The sequence below is a fragment of the Xiphias gladius genome, chromosome 3, assembly GCF_016859285.1.
Source record: "Xiphias gladius isolate SHS-SW01 ecotype Sanya breed wild chromosome 3, ASM1685928v1, whole genome shotgun sequence".
Taxonomy (NCBI): Eukaryota; Metazoa; Chordata; class Actinopteri; order Istiophoriformes; family Xiphiidae; genus Xiphias; species Xiphias gladius.
Genome location: NC_053402.1, coordinates 19,496,848 through 19,510,053, shown reverse-complemented (window position 1 = coordinate 19,510,053; position 13,206 = coordinate 19,496,848). Strand labels below are relative to the sequence as shown.

At 42.5% G+C, this 13,206-nt stretch overlaps 1 protein-coding gene across 3 annotated transcripts in view; it reads right to left on the bottom strand.

Annotated features, from left to right (window-relative positions):
* The window catches only part of si:ch211-210g13.5 (inactive phospholipase C-like protein 2), a 68,309-nt gene that overhangs the window by 4,156 nt on the left and 50,947 nt on the right, over positions 1-13,206 (bottom strand). The window contains exons 4-6 of one of the 3 annotated variants that reach the window (XR_005707196.1): positions 9,819-9,894; positions 4,337-4,457; positions 1,669-1,750 (exon numbers count right to left, since the gene is read on the bottom strand). Coding sequence is in view for 2 of the 3 variants with exons in the window: in XM_040123739.1 (XP_039979673.1) it covers positions 1,641-1,750; positions 9,819-9,894 (186 nt within the window). In the remaining variant the exon portion in view is untranslated. Of the gene's footprint in view, positions 1-1,640; positions 1,751-4,336; positions 4,458-9,462; positions 9,615-9,818; positions 9,895-13,206 lie in introns of those variants that run through there. The other 2 variants (XM_040123739.1, XM_040123740.1) reach the window with 2 other exon arrangements.

The window sequence follows — 13,206 nt, the reverse complement described above, 5'->3', positions numbered from 1 at the left end:
TATAGAGTGCAATGAAGCTTAATTAAGATAAATCCGGCTGTTGCACACAGTGCTACTCTAGAAGTTCCAGAAAAACAGGAAGACAATAACTTCTAAAACTGATCTACAAGAATTATAGCCATAACATTCATTAGTGCTGAAACGATGAGTTGATTAATCAATTATCCAAAAATGTATCTGAAACAGTTTTGGTAATTAATTAAGCATTTAATTAATCTATAAACCCATAATGCCAGGCATTTGCCATTTTCAGCTCCCCAAATTTGAGGATTTGCTCTAAAGATTTTGGTTAGTTACAGTTAGTTATCAAATGATATCACCAAGGACTCCATTTTCTGACATTAGAGACTAAACTATTAATCTGTTAATCAAAATATGAGAGAGTAATATCAAAATAATTGTTATTTACAGTAACTGCAAGTTGCTCCCTTAATCTTCACTACTTTTAGGTGTTCCCTATGTGAGAGGGAAGACGTGAAAAGGCACAGAGGAATCAAGCATTCAAACATCCACTTAACCCTGACCTAACCTGAAAAAAGCTCAGCCGAGGGAGCGTCTTCACTCAATACTAAATGGTTTCAGGGTGATGATTTGATTTGAGTTTTTATCTCTTTTAGCCCAACGGGGCTATTCTGTCAAGAGTCAAACATAAAAACATCACTTTAATAAATCCAAAAAAAAACCCCAAACACTATTTGTACAAGTAGTACACTTAAAACCCACAACTAACCCCACACATTGTACAGCACAAAAAATACCATTAAAACACTAAAACAACAGTTAAAATCCTGCATCCATCGGGAAACCCACCTCATATACCATGAAATATATTGCCTCACATACATTAACTTAAGATATATGTTTTAAAAAGCATTCGTAGTCATTTCACTAGTGGTATCAGATGGTATATTCCACATTTGACAAGCCGGATAAGAGACCGTTCTTTTACCAAGCTCTAATTTCGGCTTTGGCAAGACATAATTTGTGCCTGCACTTGTTCTCGTATTGACCGAGTATGAGATGAGATAAAAATATCCTGCCTGCTCTGTCCTTACTTAGCCAAACAGGCCCACTGTGCAGTGCATAGTTTGAGCAGCATGTGGTGTTTTATCAGTGCTGTTATTACTATCGGTGCTCACAAAAGCGATGAGATGGGGGCATCAGGCAACCTTATCTCCCGTGTCACGGGGCAGGCAGAGACAAGAATGCATCTTGCTGAGCATCATCTTTTAAGGCATGTCCAAGGGGCCCAATGTCTCCTTATGAGGAATAACGGAGCCGCCTGCGTGCGTCTACAATCAAGTGTGAACAATCCTATCATATCTTGTCAAGATAGTTGCACGAGCAAATAACTAAAACAGCACTTGGAATCAACAGTAATTAATCAAGAGATTTAGGGATTAGAGAGGAGGCAAATATAATTAGCCCGGGGAGCTTTTTTAAGACACCACATATTTTAATCTCAGCTACAGGGCCTGGGGTTGCTTATCCAGCTCATTATAGTCTCTAATATAATCTTACACGTTGACATCAATCAAAGGTGTTCGTCAGTACTTTACGCAAACTGGAGGTACAGTGCAGTTATGTGGGTCCTGGTTGTGTTGAGGACCCCTTGCGAGGTGTGGTTCAGTTCATCTCACCTTGAGCACAGTGATGTTCCACGCGTAGCTCTCCATGGCCTTCTGAAGTTTGCGGCCCTTCAGACCCTCCTTTGCTCCAATGCGATGCAGGTCCTCATGGAAGTCCAGACCTGAACAGAGACCCACATCACATGTAAATTATCAATAATACACAATATTTAGCATATATTACTAAAGCCAGAAAGCAGAACTGTAATGCAAAGAAACACATTTTAGAAAGTCCTATCTTGTCTTAAAATATCATATTTGCAAATAACCTACAAAAAATTGACTATGGCATACAATAATTTTCATTTTTGTTATTCTTCAGGGAATGTTTTTAAACGATAACAAATATCTCGTAGCATACAGAAGTATAAGGAAAATCACTCCACTTAAACCTTATTTAAGGATTTAAGGATTTAGGAATGTACTACATGGTCCTCTTAAAAGTTGCTGTTCTTGTTTTCAGTAAAATAGCAATCAAACAGAGGTCATGCCTCCATGGCTACACAATCCTCTATATTTGTTATTCTATAAATTCTAAAATGCAGTGAACATGTGTCATTTTACTTCCTGTACACTAACTACAGTAGTTGCTGATAAAACAGCAAACATGTTTATGTTATTTCATATTAAAGATTCTTCTTAAAGTTTCTTATTGCCGCACATACATCCAAATCCATGACTGACCTGTTCCTTAACTCTCCATCAATTTTGACTGAAATCTGTTAACATGTATCTAATCTATCCTGCTAGCCAACAGACGGACAGAGCCGCAAACATAACCTCCTTAATGAAGGTAATAATACAATAATTTGCATGCTTTTCATGTTATTTGTTTATCTATTTTTTACACTTTTGCGCTGTGCAACACACAACCTGCAGAACAAAAGGCATCTAGCTAACTCCTCAGGCGCACCTTCATGGTCACAACAGCAGCTCACTATTCGATGTGCTGCATCGCTAATAGGGTTGAAATGCAGGCTAACCTCTAATTCATCTATCAGTAGGTCTGGCTTCATTTATCCCAGGCAGACCATTACTAATCCTCTGGGTTTTAAGAACAAACTCCTCCTAATGCTGTAAGTCTCTGCCTGCTCGTTAGTCTGTCCCTGACAACCGACCTAATGCCACTCCGGCTTTCTTTAGTCGTCAGCATGTTTCAGTAACTAGTAGGCAGACAGCCTCAGTTGGCACTTTCTTAGGTACACCTAGCTAAAACTGTTGCAATCTAATACAACAGCCGTATAATAAAAAACAATCGGCTCACCCGCTGCAGGGCTCCAATTTTCACTTATTTATTGCACCAAATAACCCATTGATGTTTATACCACGTTTTCAGCAGTCCTGCAATGAATCCTACCTCCGTGATAGTTCAAACTGTTTTTCCAAATGATCACACATTTAAATCAATACCTCTCTAAAATAATTTCAATAAAGGCTGAACTTCATAATCTTCATGGAGGCAGGATTTACTGCAGGACTGTTGTGTGTACCATATTAGTTTTTAGCTAGTCGTGCCTAACAAACTGCCAACTGAGTGTATTACACTCCTTTTCATTTGCACCAAGAGGAGTCAACTCATGCCACGGTGTGACTCTAACTCTGCCTGGTGAGATGATGTTAGGAGGTTGCTCTGATGGGCTGATACCTCACAGGTGCATTTCACACCTTCCCGACTTTCCTCTGCAATGTAGGCGTACCAAACGCACTGCCAACTGATGTGTACCGGACCTGTTGTCGAGAGAAGCCTTTAATTAAGCTGATTCTCGCTGGAGAGCGGGAGAATTACCTCCGCCCGGTGGCGGACTGTCCTGCTTGTTTTTTGAAACACAACTCTAGATCATAATATTATTGCTATAAAATACTGAATAACATTTGGTGCAAACACAGAATTTGTTGGTTTAAGTATGCCATGCTCTCTCTGTTTAGCAATGCAGCTACACCGTCTCACACTACACAAAACCTATATGGTGTGGTTCTTTCGAGTGTATCCCTGACGCCTAGAAACACCTGTGCACATGTATACACATGTGAACAGGCCTCCTCACCTGAAGCCCCGAGACAACATCAGTATGGAGAACGCATTTTAAAAAGCAGAAAAAAGTAACGAAAAAGTACTCTATCTCCCTTACTTTACCAAAACTACAAGCGATAACTCACTTAACTCCCTCATTATAACTACTGTTACCTTCAATTTATGCCACAATACACCTCAACACATTTTTCTTTAAGCCAGTGAGCTGCTGATGTACACAAATCTAATTCCAGGAGCTTGACCTCAACATAACTGTATGTGTGACGCTCACTAAAAGAACATATTTCCCCAGGTAATCTGCAGAACACTTAAAACAGATAAAGAGGTCAAGCAGTAAATACAAAAAATACCATCCCTGGCTTTCGGTGCACATCAGTGCCAGGGCTCCCATTGTTCTCTAATTTCCATATAAACGATGATGTAGTGCCATTGCAGAATATGCATTTCTGAGCCTGAAAGTTGTGTTAACAGGGTTTAGGGCTGATTTGATCTTGTAATCTGGTGTAGTTAATGGGCTGCTGCTGGTGCAGAGCTGAGCCAGGGCGGTTTGTGATCGCAGGACTTGGGGAGCGAGGCAGGCACAGAGCTGAATAACAGATGAAATTAGCTGGAGGCGGCTTGTCGCAAGACAGCCTCTTCAAGCATTTAATTTCCTAATTATTAAGCATTTCCTTACCCCAACAGTCACACAGTTGCTGTTCCTTACTGTCACTAAAACTCTGTGAAATTTTGGTTAATAAACAGAATGTGGCCCCAACAGCACACTCTGATAAGTCAGGACCTTATGCTTTGCTTCTCTGCTGGAAAGAGGATGAGAAAGAGAGAGAGAGAGTGAGACAAAGAGAGAAATTAGTGCTAAGACTGAGAGGAGGACTGAGGGGACAACAATATGTCTCTTCTGAGTAGACACACCCATATGCAGACAAAGGCCTCAGTACAGGCTTAGAGTCTCTGCATAGAGCAGAGAGGGTTTTTTTGCCTTTGTAATGAGTACTGCAGCAGCACCCCTTATGCCCCAAATACACATGCACAGATAAAGAGACAGTTACAGGCCGAGAGAGAGAGAGAGAGAGAGAGAGAGGAAGGTGAGTACATAATAAAATCAAACAGAATCTCCAAAAAGGATCTGATGAAAAGAAATGATGAAAACAAAGATTGGGGTGAGAGGGAGATAGAGTCAGATCAGTGTTTCATTAATATATCTCGAGTGATGCCCACTGCAAAGCCAAAGCAGAGTATCATCGCTGCAAATAGAGAATTTGGATTTTCCAGCTGCTGACGAGCCAGCAAAACAATGACGGTACAAAGCCATAGAATACAAAGGGAGGGAGATGTCTTTATCCCTTTGGATTTCCATGGTAATGGAAGGGAGTGGTGTCAGTCAGACAACGAGTCTTTGCATGGAAATAAGCACAGTCAGGCTTGGTGGGAGAAAGCAGCTCCTAAACCCACAGACTGGGCTTGAAGCCTGTTCTAACACGGCCTGTTTTAACATGGTTGGATGCAGGGCTGTTTTCAAACCTGAACACTTCACAGTCTAGATGCTGAATACACAGAGATGCTGAGAGATGAACAGAAGCACAGAGGTTGTATAAATGTTGTATAAATGGCTTAATTAAGTTCTGGCCCCTCTCCAAGGCACTGTAGCCTCTGTTCTACTAGTACCAAAGCTCAGTCCTTCAGCAAAGCTTTCTGACGATAGACACCTTTACTTAAGGAAACAAACTGAGTTATAGAAGCCAGTACAGCAGAGGCTAGTTAGGAGATGGAGTGGGAGTTGTGCTCTCCATGCACAATCAGATTAGATATGCGTGTAGACACATAAGCCAGCGCACAGAGTACACGCACAGACCCAAACACACAGTGGTAGCATCTGGAGGTACCAGAGTGTGCATCCCAGCTGTCTATCTGGTCCCCCATTAGCGGTATGTGTGATGCCGAGCCATCAATAGTGCCCAGGGGGGATCATCCGGCACCTCTCCATCCTCATCAACACGTCATCTTCACTGCCCAAATTAAACTGATTAGCTGCAATAATAACTGGGCATAAACTGAACACAGGAAGGAAAGAGGAAGCGGAGGGAGGGCTGCTGGGAAGGAAGAACCATAGCAGCCCAAAACTGCCCGCAGCCGTTTCCACTGTCCTACTGTATGAATGATAAATCTGCCAATGTGCCAGTCATCTCACTTTGCTCAGATTTAAAACGAATGGCAACTTGGGAGATAAAAGGTTAGCTCAGGTCCCTCATTTCAGATCGCACCCTGTGCGTCATCATGATTATGGCTTTGTCACAACATCGTTTAGCTGATGAGCAGAGCACACTTTTAATGCCTAGGGCAAAAGTGTCAGGCTCAATCAAAGACCTTAAATTAAGCTTAGATTCACTGCACACACACACACACACACACACACACACACACACACACACACACACACACACACACACACACACACACACACACACACACACACACACACACACACACACACACACACACACACACACACACACACACACCACCCCATCCCATATTTGCTCTCTGATGCTGACAACCCATCGTCTAATAGCACCTTTTTCTGCTTCTCACACATCCATTACACCAAAATTACACCTTTGGCTTCCAGATCGATCACAAGGACAAAACCTTAAATTCCATGCAGATCCACCATCTCGCTCTTCGTATGCCTCCGCTCTCTGGTTCTCTGTCTGTCTTCAGGCCGTTGCTATTGTCATTGACAGTTTTGTACATAATGATAAGGCTTATGGGATGGCTTCTGAAGGGTGCATTCAGTGCTCATCAGTCTATGAAAAGAGGCAAATTCATGCCTTCCCAGCCATCAGAAAGATGCAGCGTTTTTCTGGGGAGCCATGAGCTCAACCAAATGTCCTCTGTGGGTTTTCTGTTCTCTGAAGGATACGTAACGCTTATAATGAACTGAGATACAGGCTAAACAAGACAAATATGACCAAAAGAGGGCGAAATCCGATTTGGGGAGAAAGGTTTTTTGTGCTGTGGTATTTGTGCAGGGACACTGGCGAAGCTGTGTATTCGATTCACTGATTTTGATTGTAAAATTAGATTGAAGTGGTTTACCTCAACCCTGTCGACCTTTCTATTTGGCACATATGCGGCATTGTGAAGGTCAACTTTCAAGAACATTTGAGAGCACTTTCACAATGAACAGTTCAAGTTCTCCAGCAGCTAAGCCATTTTTTTAAGAATGACACAACACAATCAATATAATGCTATATTAACAGTGTATTTCATTTTCCATTTGCTCTAACCTATACAGTTCAAACTACACTTAAAACTTGATGGACTAATATGAAAGAATTCTGCATAAATGCAAGCAAAAGCAGCGGCAGATATACAGACTACGGGGACCTGATGAGACAGGAAGCAGATGGACAGGACAAGGGAGTATGCTGAGCGGAGGAGCAGGACAGAAGTGCCCGCATTAATATTGGAAAATAATTTGTTTATTAAAGCAGAGGGAGATTATTATGGTAGATCTAAAATGGTGACTTGGGCATAATGATTTCCCCATCAAGCACTTTTCTTACCTTAAAATTCTCTTAAATGCTGTTCATGCATTGCAAGCACTAATGCATTACATTTGCCGCCGTACTCATAAATGAACAGTATTTTATACTTTGTGCTTGCATGTGCTGATGTAGATGCAGCTCTTATACGGTAACAACTAAGGCAAGCCTAAAACACTTCTGAATCAATTTTGAATAAACCTCAACGTGTAGTTAAATAATGTAATGCAATACTGCTGTTAGACTCGCTCCTTTCTGTATTTCTGTATCCTGAGATAATATTAATTCCGACTTTATATTCCCTTTGGCATACAGGGCTAAATTTAATTGAAAGTTTGGATTGTTATTTTTCCAACTTTTGATTTGAGGCAGCTGTTCACATTACATAGCTCTTTTCCACATAAAAAGCAAAGTAAGTGGAATTTGGTAAACAGTGTTGGGGCATCTGTTTCTCTGTCAGCCTGCTGTAATACCACGTACCTGCTATTTGTACATTATATTTTTCCTTTCTTTTGTCTGCCTCACTTACCATTGTCAAAACTACGGCGAGTGTCTGGAAGTATGAATGAACAGACCTGGGAGTTATGTATATCTGAGAATGGTGGTGGTTTGGACTGAGGCATGTGTGTGAGTGCCACAGGCAGGGGAGTGGAAGTGGGCGATAGGGAAAGTGCTATGTTTGGCATGCAGCTGAGGCGCCTCAGGGCTGTCACTCCAGCCTTCCGCGTCATTATATCGTTCTTACATAAGGCTGCTATTATGTGAAAAACTGGTAACTCCAAAGTTAGGAATTTACTTGTTTTCACTTCGGTTGGATTGGAGGGATTACATGCTCCTTCAGACAATACTTCGACCCTGAGGCTTTTGCAGCCCTTTCGAAAATGAATGTAGTTACTTAAAACAAGCATGCTTGTGAGGCACAACACGAGGTTGATTTTCTTACTGCAAATGTTTCTTACTAAAATTTTGGCATTTTGGAAGTACAGACTTTTCACCTGACAGCAGCAGTAAGCTAAGCATCAGCCTCCGGTGTCCGTCTTCTGACATTGCTGTGAGTGTGGCTGCAGCTGTGTGGGCTTTAAGCTCTGCTTAACTCTGCAGCCGTCGCCTTTGAAAATGCCTCCAGCTCTGGGCTGGGGAACCTTGGAGCCAGGGGACTGCCCTGTGGATGAAAGCCCCAGCATTCAACCCACATCCCTGGGTAACTGCACTAGCACAAATATCAGTTTTGCTTGATGTGGTGGGGGGAGGGAAGCATATGCCTGCCTCTGTGGGAAACCAGGGAGTAAAGCTGGGCATAGCCGGCTTAAATTGGCATATCAGCCTCAGGATACTTAGTTGGCCTGTGCCAGTGAGCGATCCTTCCCAGTCTACTTTGGGTTTCTCATACGCAAAATACTCAACAGAAATACACAAACTACAAATGGCTTTCCGTGTTTACACCAGCTATTATAAGGTCATAATAGGCCTGAAACTCTAGGTCTCACTTTTTTTTTTTGCTTTTCAGTATGATTTTGGTTGCCTACAGCATTAGAATGAGACGTAAACCCGCAAAATGAAGATGTCAGTATTCAACCTATGTGCTCCTATTTGAGGAGCTCTTCAGCGGAAGCACTGCTGCGTGGTAGAGAAGCAAAGCAAATGAGGAACAATTAGAGCTGAATGTAAAAGAGGCTTGAGAAGACAAGCCACAGGATTTCTTGATTTGAAGCCCTTACTCTCCTAATGATCTTATTATGGTCAATTTTGTTCTCTCTCCTAAAAGGCCGGACCTTTTACACCGAGCACCCTTTTTAAAAACGCTGTACTGGCGAAATGCTTCTTTAATTCCATCCCATTCTCTCTGTTTGCCATCCCTCCCCCTCTCACTCCACACTCTGTCAAACCGTTTTATTCCTCTCTTCCTCTCAGAGGATGTTTATTCTCTCTGTCCCCTTTCTCCTGCAGCCCTTTGTCTGTGTGGCTGGCTGATTGTCTTCACCTGCCCACTGACATGATAACTACTCGGTGCTGACTCACTGATGATGGCCTGTTCTATCAGGAGCAGCCACTGTTGTTGATGTTGATGGAGATGCTGTAGGAGAGGATACTCTAGGCTCATTCTATTAGGCAAGAGGACATGACACATAATGCATTTAAAAGGCTGCAGATGCACATTCTTACAGTACATGATTAATTTTGATCTTGAAACAGAAGAGCTGAAAATAATATCTTCAACTGAATTTATGTTGCTTTGTGTCTTACGATTTTATTTTTATTAAAAAAGTTATTGAAATATGCCAGTAAGTGAGGTCATTTCATTTGTGTCCTTCACAGAACTTGTCCTTTAATTGTGAGTCATCTTCCTCACAGTAGCAGACAGAGCTACCCTATCCTGGCCTTGTTCCATGGTGCTGCTGCTTTTTTTTCCTGGAATATCATAAAATCAGAGAATCTACATTTGAAAAACAAAAAAAAAACGGAATCATCTCAAGCCAATATAATGAAATTGTCCCTAGTTTTCAGGAAAACAAAGATTCAGCTCGGATTACAGCTTGGAACAACATGTTCTGCAGTGTCGATGGACGGGGATGTTGCAGCCGAGGACTCTGCTGATCCCATAATGCAGCGTACCTGCCCGTTGTGCTTGTGTGAGCTTGGAGTAGACCACGTCAGCCGACTCAATCAGTGTTCTGCTGGTTTGGATCATCTAGAGAACAGAGAATTCATGAAGTTAGCTTGCATCTCAGCACCGTAACAGAGTCAAAAACCTTGAGCAGAGGCCCAGCCAATCGCAGAGGACCTTCGTGGTACAGTTAAGATAAGAGGCATTGAAAAATACAAAGAGGGAATTTCAAATAAGTTAATTAGAGGTGTCCCACTTGAGATTTGATCCCCTCAAGAGCCGAGGCTCATTTTGTAGTGTCTGGGCTGAGCTCTTAGCTGCTATGTTTACAGGCGCACTAACAATTCAGCCTCAACCCAATTAAGGCAACATAACTGTCATGTTATTTCTTTATCTGATTACTTTAATTTGGGTAAGATCATAATCAGTGGAATTGGATTCTTTTCAATGAACTGAGCGTGTAAACAACATAGTTGAGATTTCTTTTGCCTTGTATGTAAGTACAAGACAAAGCTAGATAACATTCATGAGGAAAGTTATGTTGTAAGCAGCCTATTAAGGACTACAGTGTTTAACTCTATGGGATTGCAAAAAGGGGAAAACAGGCCTTAAATTTTGTTCCTGTAATGACCTGAACATATGGATTGGACCTGTTTTTCTGTTGCTACACTAGCCTGTCAGCTAATATACAATATATAACAATAATAACGTAAATGACTGTATTTTATGTGCATATACTCAATATATGCACATAAAACCACTTCTGTATGTAGAGTAACTTCTTATTCATACTATATTTATTCAAGCATTCTCGCTCTCTTGCGCTAATTGTACCACAGTCCTGTACATGCAATATAAAGTAACAATCTGACCTGTATATAGATGGATAGATAGATAGTTTTCCAGCTCTTGCTTGCATATAAAAGCTGTATGTTTGAGTTTGTTTATATATGTTTGCATCTGAATATGTACATGTATATGTTTGTATATGTGTTCTCCTGCAAATTTGTTCTCTGCACATTTCTAAGTACCTTGAGAGCTACTGAGATAAGAAGTTAACATATTTGGCATTTATAGCTGGTTCTGAATATCTGCCCAGAAATTACATGTGTGTTGATACCACAAGGAAACAAATAGTGGAAGAGATGCAGCTTCCTTATTCTCTCCTCTACTTTTGCATCTGACCATCACAGCGCGGTGTAATTTGAGCCCTAAAGATCAGCCCCACAGCACTGAGGAGTAAGCTAATGAAGTTTCACACTCCTGTTAGTAGGGAGACAGGAAGTGGACTCTCATACAGTGTGTGTGTGTGTGTGTGTGTGTGTGTGTGTGTGTGTGTGTGTGTGTGTGTGTGTGTGTGTGTGTGTGTGTGTGTGTGTGTGTGTGTGTGTGTGTGTGCTTGTGTGTGTGTGTGTGTGTGTGTGTGTGTGTGTGTGTGTGTGTGTGTGTGTGTGTGTGTGTGTGTGTGTGTGTGTGTGTGTGTGTGTGTGTGTGTGTGTGTGTGTGTGTGTGTGTGTGTGTGTGTGTGTGTGTGTGTGTGTGTGTGTGTGTGTGTGTGTGTGTGTGTGTGTGTGTGTGTGTGTGTGTGTGTGTGTGTGTGTGTGTGTGTGTGTGTGTGTGTGTGTGTGTGTGTGTGTGTGTGTGTGTGTGTGTGTGTGTGTGTGTGTGTGTGTGTGTGTGTGTGTGTGTGTGTGTGTGTGTGTGTGTGTGTGTGTGTGTGTGTGTGTGTGTGTGTGTGTGTGTGTGTGTGTGTGTGTGTGTGTGTGTGTGTGTGTGTGTGTGTGTGTGTGTGTGTGTGTGTGTGTGTGTGTGTGTGTGTGTGTGTGTGTGTGTGTGTGTGTGTGTGTGTGTGTGTGTGTGTGTGTGTGTGTGTGTGTGTGTGTGTGTGTGTGTGTGTGTGTGTGTGTGTGTGTGTGTGTGTGTGTGTGTGTGTGTGTGTGTGTGTGTGTGTGTGTGTGTGTGTGTGTGTGTGTGTGTGTGTGTGTGTGTGTGTGTGTGTGTGTGTGTGTGTGTGTGTGTGTGTGTGTGTGTGTGTGTGTGTGTGTGTGTGTGTGTGTGTGTGTGTGTGTGTGTGTGTGTGTGTGTGTGTGTGTGTGTGTGTGTGTGTATGTGTGTGTGTACTTGAGCTAGACAGGCCCTGATCTACAGAAACAGAGGAGCACTGTGCTGAAGCTTTGTTCAGCTCAGGGTCACAATGCTGGCTGGTTGCAGCCCACGTGGGGGTGACTGAGGGCACACACTGCACACTGATATTCTACAGTTAATGACCTGCTGCCATGCTCCCATGAAGTCACAAGCATTCACACACGTGCGCCCGTGCAAACACACACACACACACACACACACACACACACACACACACACACACACACACACACACACACACACACACACACACACACACGTACACAGAGTCCTCTGTTCTTGAGTGGAGAGTGTGCCAAGAAGCCAATCTATGGGAAGCAAACACAAACACTGAGCTGATTATGCCCAAGCCTCAGGACCAGACCATAGGTTAATGTATGTACATCATGTTATTAACTCCTTAGACTACAATATCACCCTTTAAAGCTGAAAACCTCTGAAATAATACAATTGGGACCTGTCATCCTCCAGTGCTCCAAGATCATCTAGTGAGAAGAATACATTTCTGGTAGAAATTTACTTGCATGTTTGTTATTTTTGTTATGCCTTTTTTAAATAGCTTACCAAAACCAAGCTATATTAATTATCCTTATTAATAAAGTCACAAATATCCAATAAGGTAACATGGATGATGAGTGTTTTTTGGTGTTAAAGGGTTGGTGTGTTGGTAGACCACAAGTTTTTGATAATGGATGGTGTAATCTCTAAAGACTCTAAAATATGAGACTCTGGTCATGCCTTTCAGCATGAGAGAGCGTGAGAGAGTTGCGCTGACAGCACCAGGAAGCCTCCTTCTCGGTGTGAAGCCTTGTAAAAGCCAAAGCAGGTTCTATTTAGAGCCGAGCGCCGCGTCGCTCCTGTCAGTGCACTCCTGCAGGTGTCAGCAGAAGGAGCGCCGCTGACCTGAGCAGCATGGACGCAGCAACCTTGCTCCTGGCTTATGACCCACTTCGCCAGCTCCCACCAAGGTTCACAAGGGAGAGGAGGAGGGGGAGTAGAAACAGCAGGTGATAACCAATTACAGACAGAGTCCTCCAATCCCCTTTTGGGCTGCACCAATGTCAAGTGGTGAAACATGTAGTTCTCTTGTAAGAGAGGAGGCTGGATGGAGAAGGCCATGTCAAACTAACTGGTCAAATAAGTGGTTTGAGCCATTGTCTAAAAGCCTTGTAAAACGCATTCAGCTCTGTGAATGCTTGAATCAAATGTTAGGCAATCTAGCATTAGGGGAGGGAGCAAGCTAACCATCTG